This window comes from Eleutherodactylus coqui, chromosome 11, assembly GCF_035609145.1.
Source record: "Eleutherodactylus coqui strain aEleCoq1 chromosome 11, aEleCoq1.hap1, whole genome shotgun sequence".
Lineage (NCBI taxonomy): Eukaryota > Metazoa > Chordata > Amphibia > Anura > Eleutherodactylidae > Eleutherodactylus > Eleutherodactylus coqui.
The window spans coordinates 139,918,795-139,941,683 of record NC_089847.1 but is presented as its reverse complement, the minus strand read 5'-3'; the positions used below and the strand labels follow the sequence as shown (position 1 = coordinate 139,941,683).

The following is a 22,889-nucleotide window of genomic DNA, read 5'->3' as shown; positions in this document are numbered from 1 at the left end:
AGGCCGGGGGAACTAGCGCTGGGCCAGGGGGGTAAGTGATGGGTCGGGGGTGATGTTCACTGACAGGTGAAGGCCCCGGAGCCCAGCGCTGGGCTCCGGAACCTAGCGCTGGGCTCCGGGGCCTTCACCTGGGCTCCGGGGCCTTCACCTGGGCTGAGGGTCTAGCGCTGGGGAGCCGGGAGCGTAGCGCTGGGGAGCCGGGGGCTAGCGCCGGTTACCTGCTGCCTGGCGGTGGGTGACTGGTCGGCGGTGGGTGACTGGTCGGCGGCTGCGGGGCGTCTGGTCGGCGGCTGCGGGGCGTCTGGTCGGCGGCTGCGGGGCGTCTGGTCGGCGGCTGCGGGGCGTCTGGTCGGCGGCTGCGGGGCGTCCGGTTGCCATGGAGACACAGCTGGCAGCATCTCGGGCGCGCGCACGTCGGGCTGCAGCGAGCGACGGGGAAAGAGCCGGCGGCCATCTTGGGGAAACTTTTATAAGTTGCTGAAACGCTGGAACGGTAAGTACAAACCAGCTAGGAAAGTCATTTACAGGGGTAATTAGTAATGTATGTTTAATTAGGGGGACTGGGCAAAAAAAAAAAATCACTGCTTCCTCGAGACATCTCCTTTAATGACCAGGCCAAATTTTGGAAACCTGACGTGTCACTTTGAGGCTTCTTTCACATGAGCGCATATCGATATACGCTACGTTGTAAGTGAAAGATTGGGTGAAAGGGCGCACAACTCAAACGTTTGTGCGCCCATACATATGGCCTGGTGAGGCCGGTGCAAATGCGCCGACCTCACTAGGCCGTCTCCCATTTCCTCTCCTTCCTCATTCGTCCTGCGCAACGGGAGGGGGCGGAGCCCAGAACCGGTCCGCCCCACCGCCTCCCATTGATGGCTTTGGGGCATTTAGCTCCACCTCTGTCCTACCCCTTATCCATAGCATCAATGGGAGGAGGTTGGGGCGGACCGACACTTAGCTCTGCCTCGGTCTCACCCTTCCCATTGCACAGAACGAAAGGGGAGGAAGACAGGTAAGCCTGCACAGGTGGGGGAACAGCCACGCTGCTAAATTCTCTCCCATGTATGGCCACTGCCATGGGCTCCCATAGGAGTCCGTGCAGCAGCTGGACGTATTCCGGCCAAAATATAGTTCCAGAACTATGTTTTGGCTCTGACGTAAAAACACCCGGCGCTATATTGGCTTGGCCGGGCGTTTTTACGTCTCACCAATATGCCCATGTGATCTGACGCATTGGAATCCAATGCATCAGATCACAGCGCATATTGGCCGCCCGTGAAAACGCCGGCCGATATGGGCTCATGTGAAAGAAGCCTAACCTAGAATAACTCCGTACAGGTTCTGCAGATCCCAGTGATTCTGATGTTGTTTTTCTCCACATATTGTACTTCATTAGGTGGTAAAAATAGACAGATTTAAAACGTGTATATTTTTATTAAAAATGCCAAAATTGGGAAAATTTTGAAAAAATTGTCGTTTTTTCATATTTTCAACTGAAATGTCAAATATGCGCAAACTTACTGTACAGATTTGATAAGATATATATTTCCATCTGTTTACTTTATTCTGGAAGCACATTAGAAAACCTTTTTTTTGAACATTTTGAGGAATATTATGTTTTTCTGCACCGAGCCAAGATTGTAAAAGCTCCTAGGTGTCAGAATGATAGATACTCCAACAAATGGCCCATTTAAAAAACTACACCCCTTAGTGTACTCACTGAGGGGGTCAGGAGGATTTTGACCCCGCAGTTTTTTTTTTCCCCAGGAAAAATTCAGAGGAGAAAAAGAAAAACCTTTATATATTTGTAAAAACGTCATTTTAAAGAGAGGTGGTTTTTTTTTTGTTTTTTTTTTCCTACATTGCACATTAAAATGAGGATTTGCACCCAAAAATGGATCCCCCTGTTTGTCCTGTGTTCAGAGACATACCGATTGTGGCCCTAATCTTATGTCTGGCTGCACAACGGGGCCCAAACCGACAGGAGCAGCCGGAGGCTTTCAGATCAGACATTTTGCTTAAAGGTGATTCAGGCCCCATCGCCCACTTGTGGAGACCTTGAGCGGCCAAAACAATGGAGAACCCCCACAAATGACCCCATTTTGAAAAAGAGACCCCTTAATGAATTCCTCTCGCTGTCTACTGCGTATTTTGACCCCACAGCTTTTGAACGAATTTAAGCGAAGCAGAAGGAAAAAATTACAATTTTCATTTTTTTGCCAATTGTCATTTTAAGGCCTTTTCTGTACAGCGTACATCTGCATGAGGACTTTCACCCCATAATGGATCCCCTGTTTGTCCCGTGTTCAGATATACCTATCGTGGCCCCAATCTACTGGACACACGGCTCGGCCTGTGATGGGGGGACACCTGTTGGATTTCAGGGCACAACTGGATAAGTTTCAGGCCGAAAAAGAATGAATACATTTATCAAGAGAACAACAAGAGGGGAGCTCGTCGCCCCCACGTGGGGTCTATGAGAAAGATCCTGAGACGGCCTGGGATGCGAGACGCGGAGGCACCTCAAGAAAAACAAACTTTCTTTTTCTGGCCTTCACTCTCTGGTTCGGCACGGTCCAGCATAGCTGGGCACAGGATGGCACAGCACAGGAACATATTCTCTCTCCTCCCAGACAACGCTCTGTGAGCGGGGAGGAGGGTGCAGCACAAGTCCGGTGCAGCATTCTCAAAATAAATCCAATGCATGGTTGTGATAGGATTGTCTCCAGGGACCAATGACAATGGTCCCTGCTAGTTTGTGCAAAGGTTCAGTGCGTCTGCCATTTGGCTGGAGGAGTCAGAGGGGAGACACAGTGGGGGAGGGGAGAATGGGAGATGGAACTTTACACGTTAGAAAATTTTTTATTTTATTTTTTTTACTTTGCATGAAGTCGCTATCCCTGCTGATCATAGCGACCTCTTGCAGGAGGAGCGCAGCGCCCCCCCCCCCTGTGGCTTCTCTCTGCTGCCTTTGGTAGTGGAGGACAGAGAAATTTCAAATTTCCCAGCTCCCTCTCTGCTACGGCCATTTTGGCCGGTGGGTGCAGGCACAAGCATAGAGACGGGACACTGGGAAGGAAGAAGACAGCAGCAGGCTGCAGGTAAGCTGTTTCAGCCCCCCAAAGCGATCCGATCGCAGAGGAGAACTCAATCGTTCACCCTTGGTGCTCCACAATTTACTTCCTTTCAGTCGCTGATATCTGTTACACATCGGCAATCAGATGACTGCAGACTGCAAACCGCAGCCCTCCGGACTCCCACCTACCACAGAAGCTGTGACTTTCCCACCCCACCCCAGCCCCCCTCCCCGAGGCCGTGGCTCTATTCCACAGTGAGGCCGTCTTGACGGCTGTAAGGAATAAGGTCCAGCCAATGTCAAAAGGCGTATAAGCGGTCATAAAGGGGTTAAGAAAAAATAAAATTCTAATAATAGAAAACATTTTGCTAGTGTCTAAATTTAGAAGCCCTGTAATCCTACCGACCCCCACCGCAAGGCGCGTGGATCGTTTTTACCAAACTGAATGCTGTTAAAACCCACCAAAAATGGTGCAATTGCATTTTTTTCATTTCTCATCACTTAAAAATTTAGTTCTTGGAATATTATCACTTTTCATTTTAAGAAACTCTTTACAAAGTAATTATCGCTGCCTCTGGGATGACTTTTAGGACCGGGCAGAACATTGTGTATGCGCAGCACCGATACATGAAAGGCTGACCCACAAATACTAACGTACCCGTATACCGAGCCGCAGAGACTCAGCTATACTGTAAATGGCCGCAGGATCACATGACCGGCTGACCGCAGCAGCATGATTACAAGTAGGCTCATCTATTTCACAGGGTACCGTCCTCCAGCAACAGCACCACACCAGTCCTCAGGTAGTCTGCTAGGGCAGTTCAGTTCCATTCACTTTCATAGAGTCGAGTGTCAATACCAGTCATAGCCTGAGGGCAGATGTGGTGCTATCTGTGGAAGGCCATGTTCTACTAATGTTGCACCATAGGTGGGTCTCTGCCGGAACAGGATTATTATTCTGCTGTCCGACAGCCAGAGGCCTAGAGCAGTAAAAAAATGGGAATCCAGAGTCCGGTGCAGTCCTCCTTCTGACTGGTACTTCATGTTCGGGGCAGCATGCCACACAGCAGCTCCACCCACATGGACACTACCCCCGGCTCCTCCTCTGCCCACACTGACACTACCCCTGGCTATTCCTCTGCCCGCACTGACGCGACCCCCGGCTCCTCCTCTACCTACGCTGACACTACCCCTGGCTTCTCTGCCCACACTGACACTACCCCTGGCTTCTCCTCTGCCCACACTGACACTACCCCTGGCTCCTCCTCTGCTCATGCTGACACTACCCCTGGCTCCTCCTCTGCCCACGCTGACACTACCCCTGTCTCCTCCTCTGCCCACGCTGACACTAACCCTGGCTTCTCTGCCCACACTGACACTACCCCTGGCTCCTCTGCCCACACTGACACTACCCCTGGCTCCTCCTCTGCCCACGCTGACACTACCCCTGGCTCCTCCTCTACCCACACTGACACTACCCCTGGCTCGTCCTCTGCCTACATTGACACTAGCCCTGGCTCCTCCTCTACCTACACTGACACTAGCCCTGGCTCCTCTGCCCACACTGACAGTACCCCTGGCTCCTCCTTTGCCCACACTGACAATACCCCTGGCTCCTCCTCTGTCTACACGGACACTAACCCTGGCTCCTCCTCTTCCCACACTGACACTACCACTGGCTCCTCCTTTGCCCACACTGGCACGACCACTGGCTCCTCCTCTGCATGCACTGGCACGACTCCTGGCTCCTCCTCTGCATGCACTGGCACGACCCCTGGCTCCTCCTCTGCCCGCACTGGCACGACCCCTGGCTCCTCCTCTGTCCGCACTGGTATGCCCCCTGGCTCCTCCTCTGCCGACACTGACACTTTCCCTTGCTCCTCCTCTGCCCACACTGACACTACCCCTGGCTCCTCCTCTACCCACATTGACACTACCCCTGGCTCCTCCTCTACCTACACTGACACTACCACTGGCTCCTCCCCTGCCCACACTGACACTACCACTGCCTCCTCTACCTACTCTGACACTACCCCTGCCTCCTCCTCTGCCCACAGTGACACTACCCCTGCCTCCTCCTCTGCCCACACTGACACTACCCCTGGCTCCTCCTCTGCCCTTACTGGCACTATCCCTGGCTCTTCTGCCCACACTGACAGTACCCCTGGATCATCCTGTGCCTACACTGACACTAGCCCTGCCTCCTCCACCCACACTGACACGACCCCTGGCTCCTCCTCTGCTCACACTGACATGACCCCTGGCTCCTCTGCCCACACTGACACTACTCCTGGCTCCTCCTCTGCCCACGCTGACACAACTCCTGGCTCTTCCTCTGCCCACACTGACACTAACCCTGCCTCCTCCTCTGCGCACACTGACACTAGCCCTGCCTCCTCCTCTGCCCACACTGGCACAAGCCCTAGCTCGTCCTCTGCCTACACTGACACTACCACTGGCTCCTCCTCATCCCACACTGACACTACCTCTGGCTACTCCTTTTCCCTCACTGACACTACCCCTGGCTCCTCCTCTTCCCACATTGGCACCACCCCTGGCTTCTCTGCCCTCACTGGCTCGACCCCCTTGCTCCTCCTCTGCCCGCACTGACACTGCCCCTGGCTCCTCCTCTGCCCACACTGACACTACTCCTGGCTCCTCCTCTACCTACGTTTACACTACCATTGGCTTCTCCTCGGCCCACACTGACTCTACCCCTGGTTCCTCCTCTAACTACACTGACACTACCACTGGCTCTTCCTCTGCCCACACTGACACAACTCCTGGCTCCTCCTCCACCTACACTCTCACTATACCTGGCTCCTCCTCTGCCCACACTGACACTACCACTGGCTCCTCCTCTGCCCACACTGACACTAGCCTTGCCTTCCTCCTCTGCCCACACTGACACAAGCCCTAGCTCCTCTGCCTACACTGACACTACCCCTGGCTCCTCCTCTTCCCACACTGACACTACCCCTGGCTCCTCCTCTTTCCACACTGACACTACCCCTGGCTCCTCCTCTTTCCACACTGACACTACCCCTGGCTCCTCCTCTTCCCACATTGGCACCACCCCTGGCTCCCTCTCTGCCCGCACTGGCTCGACCCCCTTGCTCCTCTTCTGCCCACACTGACACTACCCCTTGCTCCTCCTCTGCCCGAACTGACACTGCTCCTGGCTCCTCCTCTACCTACGTTTACACTACCATTGGCTTCTCTGCCCACACTGACTCTACCCCTGGTTCCTCCTCTAACTACACTGACACTATCCCTGGCTCCTCCTCTGCTCACACTGACACTACCACTGGCTCCTCCTTTGCCCACACTGACACTAGCCCTGGCTCCTCCTCTGCCCACACTGACACTAGCCCTGGCTCCTCCTCTGCCCACACTGACACTAGCCCTGGCTCCTCCTCTGCCCACACTGGCACTATCCCTGGCTCGTCCTCTGCCTACACTGACACTAGCCCTGGCTCCTCCTCTACCCACACTGACACTAGCCCTGGCTCGTCCTCTGCCCACGCTGACACTATCCCTGGCTCCTCCTCTGCCAACACTGACAATACCCCTGGCTCCTCCTCTGCCTACACTGACCCTAACCCTGGCTCCTCCTCTTTCAACACTGACACTACCACTGGCTCTTCCTCTGCCCACACTGACACTACACCTGGCTCATCCTCTGCCTACACTGACACTAGCCCTGCCTCCTCCACCTACACTGACACAACCCCTGGCTCCTCCTCTGCCCACACTGACACTAGCCCTGCCTCCTCCACCCACACTGACTACGACCCCTGGCTCCTCCTCTGCCCACACTGACATGACCCCTGGCTCCTCCTCTGCCCACACTGACACTACTCCTGGCTCCTCCTCTGCCCACACTGACACTACTCCTGGCTCCTCCTCTGCCCACGCTGACACAACTCCTGGCTCTTCCTCTGCCCACACTGACACTAGCCCTGCCTCCTCCTCTGCCCACACTGACACTAGCCCTGCCTCCTCCTCTGCCCACACTGACACTAGCCCTGGCTCCTCCTCTTTCCACACTGACACTACCCCGGCTCCTCCTCTTTCCACACTGACACTACCCCTGGCTCCTCCTCTTTCCACACTGACACTACCCCTGGCTCCTCCTCTTCCCACATTGGCACCACCCCTGGCTCCCTCTCTGCCCACACTGGCTCGACCCCCTTGCTCCTCTTCTGCCAGCACTGACACTACCCCTTGCTCCTCCTCTGCCCGCACTGACACTGCCCCAGGATCCTCCTCTGCCCACACTGACACAACTCCTGGCTCCTCCTCTACCTATGTTTACACTACCATTGGCTTCTCCTCTGCCCACACTGACTCTACCCCTGGCTCCTCCTCTGCTCACACTGACACTATCCCTGGCTCCTCCTCCTCTGCTCACACTGACACTACCTCTGGCTCCTCCTCTGCCCACACTGACACTAGCCCTGGCTCCTCCTCTGCCCACACTGACACTAGCCCTGGCTCCTCCTCTGCCCACACTGACACTAGCCCTGGCTCCTCCTCTGCCCACACTGGCACTATCCCTGGCTCCTCCTCTACCCACACTGACACTAGCCCTGGCTCGTCCTCTGCCCACACTGACACTAGCCCTGGCTCGTCCTCTGCCCACACTGACACTAGCCCTGGCTCGTCCTCTGCCCACACTGACACTAGCCCTGGCTCCTCCTCTGCCCACACTGACACTAGCCCTGGCTCCTCCTCTGCCCACACTGGCACTATCCCTGGCTCCTCCTCTACCCTCACTGACACTAGCCCTGGCTCGTCCTCTGCCCACACTGACACTATCCCTGGCCCCTCCTCTGCCCACACTGACAATACCCCTGGCTCCTCCTCTGCCTACACTGACTCTAACCCTGGCTCCTCCTCTTCCCACACTGACACGACCACTGGCTCCTCCTCTGCCCACACTGACACTACCCCTGGCTCCTCCTCTGCCCACACTGACACTAACCCTGCCTCCTCCTCTTCCCACACTGACACTACCCCTGGCTCCTCCTCTGCCCACACTGCCACTAGCCCTGGCTCCTCCTCTGCCCACACTGGCACTATCCCTGGCTCCTCTGCCCACACTGGCACTATCCCTGGCTCGTACTCTGCCTACACTGACACTAGCCCTGGCTCCTCCACCTACACTGACACGACCCCTGGCTCCTCCTCTGCCTACACTGACACTACCACCGTCTCCTTTTCTGCCCACACTGACACTACCACTGGCTCCTTCTTTTCTTCATTGACACTACCACTGGCTCCTTCTTTTCTTCATTGACACTACCCCTGGCTCCCCCTCTTCCCACACTGACACTACCCCTGGCTCCTCCTTTTCCCACACTGACACTACCCCTGGCTCCTCCTCTTCCCACACTGACACTACCACTGGCTCCTCCTTTGCCTACACTGGCACGACCCCTGGCTCCTCCTCTGCTTGAACTGGCATGACTCCTGGCTCCTACTTTGCCCACACTGATACTACCTCTTGCTCCTCCTCTGCCCGCACTGGCATGACCCCTGGCTCCTCCTCTACCCGCACTGACACTTCCCCTTGCTCCTCCTCTGCCCACACTGACACTTCCCCTTGCTCCTCCTCTGCCCACACTGACACTTCCCCTTGCTCCTCCTCTACCCACACTGACACTTCCCCTTGCTCCTCCTCTACCCACACTGACACTTCCCCTTGCTCCTCCTCTGCCCACACTGACACTACCCCTGGCTCCTCCTCTGCCCACACTACCACTGGCTCCTTCCCTGCCCACAGTGACACTACCACTGGCTCCGCCTCTACCTACTCTGACACTACCCCTGGCTCCTCCTCTGCCCACACTGACTCTACCCCTGGCTCCTCCTCTGCCCACACTGACATTAGCCCTGGCTCCTCCTCTGCCCACACTGACTACTCCTGGCTCCTCCTCTGCCCACACTGACACTAGCCCTGCCTCCTCCTCTGCCCACACTGACACTAGCCCTGCCTCCTCCTCTGCCTACACTGACACTAGCCCTGGCTCGTCCTCTACGTACACTGACACTACCCCTGGCTTCTCCTCTTTCTACACTGACACTACCACTGGCTCCTCCTCTTCCCACACTGATCCTACCCCTTGCTCCTCCTCTGCCCACACTAACACTGCCCCTGGCTCCTCCTCTACCCACACTGACACTACTCCTGGCTCCTCCTCTACCTACACTGACACTGCCCCTGGCTCCTCCTCTGCCTACACTGACACTACTCCTGGCTCCTCCTCTACCTACACTGACACTACCACTGGCTCTTCCTCTGCCCACACTGACACTACCCCTGGCTCCTCCTCTTCCCACACTGACACTACTCCTGGCTCCTCCTCTTCCCACACTGGCACCACCCCTGGCTCCTCTGCCTGCACTGACACGGCCCCCTTGCTCCTCCTCTGCCCGCACTGCCCCTACCACTTGCTCCTCCTCTTCCCCCACTGACCCTGACCCTGGCTCCTCCTCTGCCCACACTGACACAACTCCTAGCTCCTCCTCTACCTACACTGACACTACCACTGGCTCTTCCTCTGCCCACACTGACACTACCACTGGCTCCTCTTCTTCCCACACTGATCCTACCCCTTGCTCCTCCTCTGCCCACACTAACACTGCCCCTGGCTCCTCCTCTGCCCACACTGACACTACTCCTGGCTCCTCCTCTACCTACACTGACACTGCCCCTGGCTCCTCCTCTGCCTACACTGACACTACTCCTGGCTCCTCCTCTACCTACACTGACACTACCACTGGCTCTTCCTCTGCCCACACTGACACTACCCCTGGCTCCTCCTCTTCCCACACTGACACTACTCCTGGCTCCTCCTCTTCGCATACTGGCACCACCCCTGGCTCCTCTGCCTGCACTGGCACGGCCCCCTTGCTCCTCCTCTGCCCGCACTGCCCCTACCACTTGCTCCTCCTCTGCCCACACTGACACAACTCCTGGCTCCTCCTCTACCTACACTGACACTACCACTGGCTCTTCCTCTGCCCACACTGACACTACCACTGGCTCTTCCTCTGCCCACACTGACTCTACTCCAGGCTCCTCCTCTACCTACACTGACACTATCCCTGGCTCCTCCTCTGCCCACACTGGCACTATCCCTGGCTCATCCTCTGCCTACACTGACACTACCACTGGCTCCTCCTCTACCCACCCTGACACTAGCCCTAGTTCGTCCTCTGCCCACACTGACACTACCACTGGCTCCTCCTCTTCCCACACTGACACTACCCCTGCCTCCTCCTCTTCCCACACTGACACTACCCCTGCCTCCTCCTCTTCCCACACTGACACTACCCCTGGTTCCTCCTCTGCCCACACTGACACTACCCCTGGTTCCTCCTCTGCCCACACTGACACTACCCCTGGTTCATCCTCTGCCCACACTGACACTAGCCATGGCTCGTCCTCTGCCCACACTGGCACTATCCCTGGCTCCTCTGCCCACACTGACAGTACCCCTGGCTCGTCCTCTGCCTACACTGACACTAGCCGTGGCTCCTTCACCTACACTGACACTAGCTCTGGCTCCTCCTCTGCCCATACTGACACTAGCCCTGGCTCCTCCTCTGCCTACACTGACAGTACCACCGTCTCCTCCTCTGCCCACACTGACACTACCACTGGCTCCTCCTTTTCTTCACTGACACTACCCCTGGCTCCTCCTCTTCCCACACTGACACTACTCCTGGCTCTTCCTCTGCCCACACTGACACTACCCCTGGCTCCTCCTCTACCTACATTGACACTACCATTGGCTCCTCTGCCCACTGACACTACCATTGGCTCCTCTGCCCACTGACACTACCCCTGGCTCCTCCTCTACCTACACTGACACTACCACTGGCTCTTCCTCTGCCCAAACTGACACTTTTTCTGGCTCCTCCTCTACCTACACTGACAGTATCCCTGTCTCCTCCTCTGCCCACACTGACACTACCCCTGGCTCCTCCTCTGCCCACAGTGACACTACCCCTGGCTCCTCCTCTGCCCACAGTGACACTACCCCTGGCTCCTCCTCTGCCCACAGTGACACTACCCCTGGCTCCTCCTCTGCCCACAGTGACACTACCCCTGGCTCCTCCTCTGCCCACACTGACACTACCCCTGGCTGCTCCTCTACCTACACTGATACTACCACTGGCTCTTCCTCTGCCCACACTGACACTACTCCAGGCTCCTCCTCTACCTACACTGATACTACCACTGGCTCCCCCTCTGTCCACACTGACACTAGCCCTCGCTCATCCTCTGCCCAAACTGGCACGACCCCTGGCTCCTCCTCTGTCCACACTGACACGACCCCTGGCTCCTCTGTCCACACTGACACGACCCCTGGCTCCTCTGCCCACACTAACACGACCCCTGGCTCCTCTGTCCATACTGGCACTAGCCCTGGCTCCTCTGTCCATACTGGCACTAGCCCTGGCTCCTCCTCTGCCCACACTGACACTAGCCCTTGCTCGCCCTCTGCCCACACTGACACTAGCCCTGGCTCCTCCTCTACTTACACTTACACTAGCCCTGACTTCTACTTTGCCCACACTGACCCTAACCTTGGCTCCTCCTCTGCAAACACTGACAATACCACTGGCTCCTCCTCTGCGCACACTGACACTACCACTGGCTCCTCCTCTGCCCACACTGACACTACCACTGTCTCCTTCTCTGCCCACACTGACACTACCCCTGCCTCCTCCTTTTCCCACACTGACACTAGCCCTGGCTCGTCCTCTGCCCACACTGGCACTGTTCCTGGCTTTTCTGCCCACACTGACAGTACCCCTGGCTCGTCCTCTCCCTACGCTGACACTAGCCCTGGCTCCTCCTCTTCCCACACTGACACTACCACTGGCTCCTCCTCTGCCCACACTGGCACTATCCCTGGCTCCTCTGCCCCCACTGGCACGACCCTAGGCTCCCACTCTGCCCACGCTTATACTACTCCTGGCTCCTCTGCCCACACTGACATGACCCCTGGCTCCTCCTCTACCTACACTGATACTACCACTGGCTCCTCCTCTGTCCATACTGACACTCTGCCTGGCTCCTCCTCTGCCCACACTGGCACGACCTCTGGCTCCTCCTCTGCCCGCAGTGACACGACCCCTGGCTCCTCCTCTGCCCGCATTGACACTACCCCTGGATCCTCCTCTGCCCACACTGACACTACGCCTGGCTCCTGAGGCAGATCTACGCTCCGGAGAAGAGTACTAAGTTATGTCCTGCCTTCCACCCTATCCCAGAGGCCACATTCACCTCACCTACAGGCTTTTCCTCCTTGACTGGTAGCATGGGCTTTATCCTGACTTCAGCTCTGCTAGGGCTCCTAGTCCTTACCCTGGTGAGGTCAGTGTGGCAGGTATCTGCTCGGGCACTTGGTGCTACTTTTCTGTGCCCATAACTTAGCAGGACAATGGAGCCCAAAAGTGTTGATGTGAGTGCGCAGTAAGGTGTTTGTCAGTCAGCGGATGACTCTTGTTCAGATTTTTTTTTTGACCACCACTGCGCATTATTGATGGGCTTTCTTCCAATGCAAGCACCTTTGTACCGTTTTGCATCAGAAGCCCAACACGACCATCCAGTGATAGACGTAGCAGAGCTCAGCCAGTTGAAAGCCGGCTCTTGCTTGAACTGCCAGGATCAGGGCGTAGGTCCAGCAGTGCAGGTGTGGCGTCTCCAAAGCGGGAGGACTCATCTGTGACCCATCAGCCCCTCATAACGAGATCACAGGGTGCTGGGAGGTTGCTGTGGTACCTGGAGGACTAAAATAGGCTTGTAGAGTCTACAATAATGTGGAAGTGCGGCCGTGTAGTCCAGCAATACTCAAAGTAAACCGTGCAAAAAACCTAAAAAGTGAATAGGGTCTCATTGGACGATTCTCTGCACCTAATTACATGCGTCAAATAATCGCAACTAATAGAACCAATAGTTCCCTATGGAAACCTTCAGCTGAACGATTTGTAGCCGCGTCAAAAAATTGCAACAAAAAAGATAGGAAATCAGTGGCGGAACTCAGCGACTGAAATTCCCTGCTGCGTCAGAACGGGGCCTGACCGATCTTTTGGTATAAAATCACAGAAGTTTCCATAGACTCCTATGGGAGACTATGCGAGCCAGCCGGCAAATGGAGCTGGAGGGATTTCCCTGCAGCAGGGATATCCCCTTTTTCTCCCCTGCAGGGAAATCCTTCCAGTCCCGCTGAGATGAAGGGAGTCACCAGTGATGAAGGGCTGCCCACATAGTGTCATGTATGCAGTGATCAGGTGTTCAGAACTCTAGGACAGCTGGGTTCCAGTCCTTATGGCTGTCCACATAGTGTCATGTACGCAGTGATCGGGGTGCTCAGGACTGTAGGACAGCTGGGTGCCAGTCCTTATGGCTGCCCACATATTGTCATATACGCAGTGATCGGGGTGCTCAGGACTCTAGGACAGCTAGGTGCCAGTCATTATGGTTGCTAGCATAGTGTCATATATGCAGTGTTTAAGGTGCTCAAGACTCTAGGACAGCTGGGTACTAGTCCCTCTTGGAGCCATTATGGCGTGCTGGTCATTATGGCTGCGCACATAGTGTCATGCATGCAGTGATTGGGGTACTCAGGACTCTAGGACAGCTGGGTGCCAGTCCTTATGGCTGCCCGCATAGTGTCATGCACGCAGTGATTGGGGTACTCAGGACTCTAGGCCAGCTGGGAGCCGGTCACTGTCTACCCTCACAGTTCCTGCCCACACATAGTGTCACGTAAGCAGTGATCGGTGTGCTCAGGACTCTAGGACAGCTGGGTACTATTCCCTGTTGGAGCCATTATGGTGTTTTGGTCACCTAGAGTAACCACAGCCTAGCATCTCAGGGTTGGTGTTCGGAGCTGCAGTGTCTGTGCTGCCTCCTTGGTGTCAGTAGCCCCTCCCCTTGCGCAGCATCCGGCGGGCTCTACCCCGACACGTGTGGTTTACCAGCTCTTTACATCTTGTTTTCTACCTGAGTTTAACATTCACAGTGCGGTTATCACACAGAATACCTCAACAGGCGACTATTAAAAATGCCCTTTACTCGATTCTCGGCTTTGAACTGAAGAAATAAGTGAAGAAGTTTCCACGGAAAGTTCATCTCAGTCGATTTAGTTCAGCAACGCGGATAATAGAGAGAAAATGCAAACGGGTCAAAGCCAATCAATATGCCGGTTCAAACAGAATGGCGGCCGCTGTGATGTACGTTCATTTTCAGGCTCCTTTGTACTCTGCCACTATGAAGACGCTTTCTTCTCGTCTGCAAATAAGAGTCAGGAACTGTGCCAAAGAAATCATTACTGCGGCTCTGATGCGGCGCGCACCCCAATGCGGGGGATCCGCCGAGACCTGGGAGGGGGCTGCAGTCACAGGGGGGTAGATGTAGTGGCAGCAGAGGCTTACTAGTACTGATGCAAACCACTGGCCACAATGCCGCCATGGGACCGGGGGGGCGGGGGGTCCCGTGTTTGGGGGTTTCTATGCGTCACTAACATGGCGCCGGGCTCCGCCTGCTGGTTGTTGCTGCACAGTCTTATGTAAAGAGGGGCTGAAATGCTTTATTCATGATGTGTTCTATAAACCAGGTAGTAGTCCGAGAACCGGAGCGTGCTGCAGTGTAAAGCATGGGGGGTTTCTGGTTGTCATAGCTACAGCAGTACACTGAGGTCTCTTGTAATGTTATTATCCTTATATATCTTCCTACTCGCACTCATCCATGTAAGACGACCTCCAGCCGGGCGAGCGCCATATCAAACCGGGAAACCCGGCCAGAGTTCGTGACCGTGTGATTCCCCTGCGGATGGAGGCGGTGATCTGGCATGAAGTTCCGCAGTCCTAAACTGAGTATGCCCGCGTGAATGACCCCCACCGCTGACTGGGTGCCTACAGGACACTGCTCCGGTTCGCCTTTGGGTTGCGCTGCTTACTGTACCACCCACGGGCGTGTTTTTGCACCATGCATGCGGCTATTTTTGCGCTCGGCCCGTTCATTTGCTCGCAGCAGTAAAAATGTCCTTATTTAAATGGCTTTTTAGCCCAACGATCCCAGATGCACTTTTTCCAGCCTCTTGCACTTCTCAGACTTCTAGGGGGTCCTTGGTGCACAAATATAAAGGAGATGCGAAGGAAGACGATGCGATGATGTTCTATTCTGTGTTGTGCCACAGATGCGTCCGCCTGAAGGAGCGCCGAGCCTCATCGACGCTCCGTGGGGAAATTCGTGCCGAATGGACCTGCATTGCGGATTTTAAATCGCGTCCGTTTGCTGCCCCCCCCCAGAAGGGTTAATTCCGCCACAAGTCCAGTCCTGCCGGCTCTACCACAGCGGCTCTTAAAGGGCCCCGCAGCTTTAGCGGAATCGCGGCACATTTTGTTCGTTTTGAATTTTCTTTATTCAACAGGTTTTTTTACAAAGTCAAAAATAAAGAATCTAATTTGGCAAAACGTTATAAAGGCGGCGGCGGCGGCGGCGCGGGTGAAAAATAGACTTCTAGCGGTAAGTTCCTTATAGATCCGCCTCACAATATAGAAAATAAAATCTCTATTCATTAAAACCAAATTTGAAGTTCTGCGCCGTCAGAACGGTGAAACGTGAAATAAAACTCTTCAAACCACGGCAAACGTCAGGCAGCGGCCGCCGGGGAGCGGCGATACCGGATGCAGGTGTGGCGCCACCCCCTCCACTTATACATTATTAGAATCTGCCCAAAGTGAGCCAATAAGTGATGTCACTCGGGGGCACGCTGATGACATCATGGGTGTGGCTCTAAATCATGTGACATCACAGAGGTGCACATCAAACAGTCGGAAGACAACTCCCAGCATGCTCTGCAGCTTGTATGGCATGCTGGGATTTGTTTCACTAACATTCAGGGGTCACAGGCTGCAGCGCTGGGCGGAATGTGACGTCAGAGTGCAGCCAAGGCAAGGAACAGATTACCCCGTAAGATGTCATTGTGGGTGTGGTTATGGAGTATCATGATGTCATTGTGCGTGTGGTTATGGAGTATCATGATTGTGATGTCATTGTGGGTGTGGTTATGGAGTATCGTGATGGTGATGACATTGTGGGTGTGGTTATGGAGTATCATGATGGTGATGTCATTGTGGGTGTGGTCATGGAGTAACATGATGATGATGTCATTGTGGGTGTGGTTATGGAGTAACATGATGGTGATGTCATTGTGGGTGTGGTCATAGAGTATAGTGATGGTGATGTCATAGGGTTGCTCTGTACGGACCCCCTGCAGCCCTTTATCTTCTCCAGCAGAGAATTATTTGTCACTTTCACCTAAAGGTTTTTCACAATTTGAGTTTCAGAAGGAAATGTTGAAACATAAAAGCTGCTGCTGACGATAAAGATCCGGTGAGATCTGTTAACTGCTTCAGTGCTGGTGCAGAGACGAGCGATTCTTAAGAGGAAAATCACTGCATGTCCTATTTTTGACCGTCGGTCAGAGATAGAAGAATCGCTCATGTGAATAAGCAGATAGAGACCAGTAGGTTTTTTCACGTGCGAGTTCCGTCCCCACCACAATCCGACAGACCGCGTGCGTGAACCGCGCTGTGTGATCGCACCCTGGACGGCCCGCCTTACATCCAGACTACGCCGATGACCACGAGTGGTGGACGCACCATGATCGTCGGACCCGTGCAGCCGGTGGATTCCACAAGTAATGGACACCTATGACACAAGTTGTCACGTAAGGCACCGCCCACTGACCCCTCTGACCAATCAGCACACACTCCCAATCCAGCGCAGAGGTTGATGGCAGTTTTTGCAGGTAAGTAGCGCCGTTCTGTGAACTCGCCGTCATTCATAGAAACGTCCATTTTAATTTGAGGTTATAGTAAAAAGGTCTGTTGTCGCCGATAGCAACCAATCAGAGCGCAGCTTTCATTTCACCATTGGTCATTAACCCCCTACAGCCCAGAGCTTTATCTTTTTCCGTTCTTCCGGCTGTCGCTTGTTATTATCAGTCCCATCCAACGGATCTTAACATTTGTTACAAAGTGTTTCTGCAGATGATAGAAGCCGGAGGAGTTTAGGAAATGAAACTGCCCAGTTTTTGGTGGGTCTAATTTCATAGCGTCGCAGTGCAGTAAAAGTGGCGCCTGGCCGCCGTTCTGCCGGTCGGTACGATTACCGCCATACAAAGTTTATAGAAGGTTTTAAAAAGTAAATAAAATCCGGAAAAAAATAGTTAAAAGGAAAAATTCCGAGAGCCCGAAGTTTGTTACGTTTTTCGCTGCCCGCAGGGGCCGCAGGGCTCCATTTTCGCGCAGCGAGCCGTAGTCATTATTACCGTTGTGGGAAACGTCTTTCTGATCACTTTTTAGTGAAATATTTTGGAAAGTAAAAACAGAACTACTCCGCCCCCCCCCTCCCCCCCCCCCCGCTGCTTTTATGGCCTTTGATATTTTAATACTTGGACGTTTACAGACGCGGCAAAACCAAAGATGGGATTTTTTTAATTTCGTTTTTTTAATAGGAAAAATAAGAAAAGGGGCGGTTGTGCTAAAAAAAATATATAGTTTTTCTTACACTTTTCTGTAGTCCGCACACGGGACTTCAACTTGTGATCATACGATCTCTTGCACTATATCCTGCAGCACTTCAGTACTGCAGTGTATAACATAGTAACCTAGTGTGTCAGGCCGACAACATACGCACGTCATCCAGTTACGCTGCAATGTTGATCCAGAGGAAGAAAAAACCCCAATGAGGTCGAAGGGAAGGGAAAAAAAATCCTCTGTGACTCCAATCTGGCGGCCGGAATAATCCCCGTCATCGCCCCCCCTGAGGTCCAGGGACTGTTGATGTTGCCTCGGGCACGGGGTCCGATGGGTATTTATGTGTGGCAGTTCTCAGAACCTTCAGTAGACGCCATGCTAGCCCATCAGTGCTCTGCAGGGGCTGCAGGAAGAGGTCCCACCTCCCACTGAACTGCCATGAGCAGAGCCAAGATACTGCCGCCCACCGCCCCCCTGAGCCCACTTTAGGACCCGTAGGACGTTTATAGTCGTTCGGCAGGCTGGAAGGGGTTAATATATGAAAGCTGAGCTCTGATTTGTTGCCCACAGCAACCAAGGACATTCTTATTATAAGACAGCTTAATAAATCTCCCAAATGTCAGTGAGGAAGCGGCAGGGGGACGTAATCTTCACTTGCTCCTGCAGGTTTAAGGCACTTCACATCCAGAGCTCCGCAGGGCCTGCGCGGTAGGAGGAGTCAGCTTCCATCATGGCTCCACCTCCAGGGTCTGTCCATTTTCTGAGGTGCTTCCTACAAGCGGACGGTCGGGAAGAATCTCAGCAGATAAATATATATACAATACACACAGAGCTTCAGCGGGAGAAGACGGACGGTGGGAGTCGTGGTTCCAGGGCGGCAGATGACCGCAGCTTCAGGGTGGACTGGTGGCGGGTGGTGCCCCCTCCTGGTCACAGGTCGTACACGGCATGAGCTGACAACAGAAGACAGAGTCAGTATCAGAACAGCAGACCTCCCAAGTCACATGTGCTGCAGAACCACAGGGGGCGCCAGAGCTGCATGCAACACCTATAAGCACTGAGTAAATAAAGGGGTTGTGCATTAAATGGCGTTCAGCGCGGGTCGGGCAGCAGCTCCCTCTGCCTCATCCCAGAGCCTCTTCCGTGGGGGCCGGGATCATCTGCGGGTTCCTCTTGCACCGCACGTACAGCGGCCAGGAGCTGCTGCCCCTCAATATCCGCGACCGTGGACATCCCCTTTAATTAAAGCACCAAGAAGAAACCCAGAAAAAGACAGGGAACGCAGTCAAAAACTGAAGGGCAACCCTCCTGCCTCAGGGGGTGCCGGTGCCGGCACCGAGCGGGGGCAAGGCAGCAGCACGGCCTCGGAGGAGAAGACTGGAATCTTGAAGGGGTTCTGTCATTAGGAAACAAAAACTCTATCCTCACCTATTCCTCCCCGTCTGTCTTCTTACCGCAGCTTATCCCCCGCCCCCCCCGGGTCACCCCACCGCCAGCCGGCCGATTCTTCTTCTTCTGGTGATGCAGCGTCTCCTTCCTGCAGGTCGGTGTACCCGGTCACTAGTGACGCAGAGTTCACAGCCGACCAGGGAGTGCTGAGCCACTGCAGAGACTGCGACAATAGTATATGAACTCACGTGGTGAGACCGCACGCATGCGCAGGCTTGGCCATAGATCGGCACTCCTTCCTAGGCAGTGAACGCTACGTCACTAGTGACCGGGTCACCAACCTGCTGGAAGGAGACTGCCGAGAATGGACGCTTCATCACAGGAGGAAGAGCATCCGGCCGGCTGGAGGAGCCAGAGGATGCGGTAAGAAGACGGCCGCAGAGGGAAAGGAGAGTACGGGTACATGATAAAACCCCTTTAGGGTGAGGCGGAGCTGCAGCACAATTTCGCCGCTTCACATGAAAAGGTGAAATCTGCTGTGGACCCGCGACAAAGTCCACAGGAAACGGGGCGGATTGTAATGCAGCTCCGCATCGGCGCCCGCAGTATAGATTCTGCTGCCACTATGAACGCGTCCGCAGCGAGCGAGCGGGCGGGCACAGGCGGCGGAGCGCTCCGGGGATGTGTGAATACGCCTATTAAAAAGAGAAAAAAACACTTCTAAATCCGCGTATCCAACAGAGTTTTTGGCGCGGAGCCGCACGTGGAATGTGCCGTCAGTGTGCAAAACCTGGATGCACACCGAGGTTGCCCCGTCAGATCTGCGCCTCAGCGGCGCCGGAGGTGGATGAGGCAAGACTCACATAGAGAACTCCATGGTGAGCAGCGCCGTCTGAACGAGCCTCATCGGAGCAGACACCCTGCGGACGGCGCAGGGTCAGGAGTGAGCTGTGACGGAACACTGAGCCCCGCTCTTAACCCCTTACATGCCTCGCTCAATGGACATTGGGGCATGTAAGAGGTTCACAGAGGGAGTGCACTCCCTCTAGGACATTATAGGCCCTCCGCGATTACCGATGGGTTGCCATAGCAACTGGATGCCATGCACTGATGTCCGTGCCTGCATTGCCTGTGATTGCCACTGTGAGTGATAATGCACTGCAGTACAGAAGTCCTGCAGTACATTATGATAGTGATCAGAGTTTCTATGGTTCAAGCCCCCAACAAGCACAAAAATAAAAAAAGAGTGAAAACCCCGGCGGAAATCTCATGGTTTTCCACTGTGGCCAAACTGCAAGATATCCGCCAAGAAATACGACCCGTGGGACCCCAGCCTTACTGGTCCATATAAAAGTGAGGCCTGGAGGGGCGGGGCCTAATGACAGGTCTGAGCAGCGCACCATTAGGCCACACCCCCTCCAGGCTGCATATGAATTCTCCTGCCAGCACACCGTTAGGCTCCACCCCCCCACCTAGGACTTCCCTCATTTCACAGTCTGCGCTGACAGCAGCCATTCGCGGGCGGCCCCTAGAGGCGTAGTGCCAAGCTCTAATGGTTTCCACCATCTACAGGGTAACTTTAGGGTTGGTGGGGGTCCAACTGCTCCTGAGAAATGGGGGCCAGCGGTCCGAGTGAATGGAGCGGAGGTTGTGCAGGTGTGCCGCTGCTCCTCTGACCTCCGTGACGGAACAGACTGCCGCTGTATAACCTCCGGCCCCCGTTCTCGGTTGCACCCCACCAATTCCTGCAGTCATCCCATCCCCCACTCTATGCATCGGGGTAACAGGACTTAGCACAACGCCTTGAAGGAGAGATCCGGTCATCGCTCCCTCCGCTGCTATTAACGGACGCTCTGAGGAAGAGATGCTGCCGCGCCGGCTCACATGAGGCAGGGGGGGGCGCCGATTATCCCACTATGTACATGCATGACACATGCAGGGCAGGCGACCAATCACATCACCCAGAGTGATGCAGCGACGTCATCTTCACCTTCCTCCTCTTCTGCCTGATCTCCTAGTACAGCATCCTGGGCTGGACACTGCAGGGGGGGTCACCAACAGGGTGCCGATGCCACACTTACCCGCAGCCACCACGATGTCATGTCCAACTGGCTTCAGCGAGTATGAGTAGCAGGGGGAGATTAGATTGTGAGCTCCTGGGGTCAGGGATGATGGGAGTGATGTATTATGTGTGATGGGGGATTAGATTGTGAGCTCCTGGGGTCAGGGATGATGGGAGTGATACATTGTGCGATGGGGGATTAGATTGTGAGCTCCTGGGGTCAGGGATGATGGAAGTGATACATTGTGTGTGATGGAGGAATTAGATTGTGAGCTCCTGGGGTCAGGGATGATGGGAGTGATACATTGTGTGTGATGGGGGGATTAGATGGTGAGCTCCTGGGGTCGGGGATGATGGGAGTGATACATTGTGTGATGGGGGATTAGATTGTGAGCTCCTGGGGTCGGGGATGATGGGAGTGATACATTGTGTGTGATGGGGGGATTAGATTGTGAGCTCCTGGGGTCAGGGATGATGGGAGTGATACATTGTGTGTGATGGGGGGGATTAGATTGTGAGCTCCTGGGGTCGGGGATGATGGGAGTGATACATTGTGTGATGGGGGGATTAGATTGTGAGCTCCTGGGGTCAGGGATGATGGGAGTGATACACTGTGTGTAATGGGGGGATTAGATTGTGAGCTCCTGGGGTCAGGGATGATGGGAGTGATACATTGTGTGTGATGGGGGGATTAGATTGTGAGCTCCTGGGGTCAGGGATGATGGGAGTGATACATTGTGTGTGACGGGGGGGATTAGACTGTGAGCTCCTGGGGTCAGGGATGATGCTCAGTGCTGCAGCATGTGTCTTGGCTGTGATCGGCAGGTTCTGGCAGTCGCTGCATCCTCCGGTTTACATCACACAATACCCCGCATGCTCCACACTACATGACATCTAACTCTGCACCTCAGACAATGGTGGTATATACTCCACTGCCGATATGGAGGGTCGGTGGGCGAGGGAAGATGCACTGAGACCTCTTCTGTCCAGCTGCAATGGTTTATACACAATTAGGCAGTAGGTGGCGCTCTCATGAACAATCAATCTTGAGTACGGGAGAGGGGGCTGAACATGATGGAACATGACTGACTGCAGCATCCTGTGAGCAGATCTGATGTGTTACTACAGCCATGGGGAGGAGAACGTCAGCCGCTGCACCTCCACCCTACACATATACAGCACTGAACGACAACTCCAGAAGCAGAATAGTGAGTGCAGCTCTGGGGTATAATACAGGATGTAACTCAGGAGCAGTACAGGATAAGTAATGTATGTACACAGTGACTCCACCAGCAGAATAGTGAGTGCAGCTCTGGAGTATAATACAGGATGTAACTCAGGGTCAGTACAGGATAAGTAATGTACACAGTGACTCCTCCAGCAGAATAGTGAGTGCAGCTCTGGAGGATAATACACGATATAAGTCAGGATCAGTACAGGATAAGTAATGTATGTACACAATGACTCCACCAGCAGAATAGTGAGTGCAGCTCTGGGGTATAATACAGCATGTAACTCAGGATCAGTACAGGATAAGTAATGTATGTACACAGTGACTCCACCAGCAGAATAGTGAGCGCAGCTCTGGGGTATAATACAGCATGTAACTCAGGATCAGTACAGGATAAGTAATGTATGTACACAATGACTCCACCAGCAGAATAGTGAGTGCAGCTCTGGAGTATAATACAGGATGTAACTCAGGAGCAGTACAGGACAAGTAATGTATGTACACAGTGACTCCACCAGCAGAATAGTGAGTGCAGCTCTGGGATATAATACATGATGTAA

General features: G+C 54.5%; 1 protein-coding gene across 8 annotated transcripts in view; it reads right to left on the bottom strand.

Moving 5' to 3' along the window:
- Positions 1 to 17,531: 17,531 nt before the first annotated feature.
- The window catches only part of PLEKHA7 (pleckstrin homology domain containing A7), a 128,828-nt gene continuing 123,470 nt past the window's right edge, over positions 17,532 to 22,889 (bottom strand). For all 8 annotated transcript variants that reach the window (XM_066583682.1, XM_066583684.1, XM_066583683.1 and 5 more), the window contains one exon: positions 17,532 to 18,600. In XM_066583682.1, coding sequence (XP_066439779.1) covers positions 18,578 to 18,600 — 23 coding nt within the window. In that variant the 3' untranslated portion in view covers positions 17,532 to 18,577. The remainder of the gene's footprint in view (positions 18,601 to 22,889) is intronic.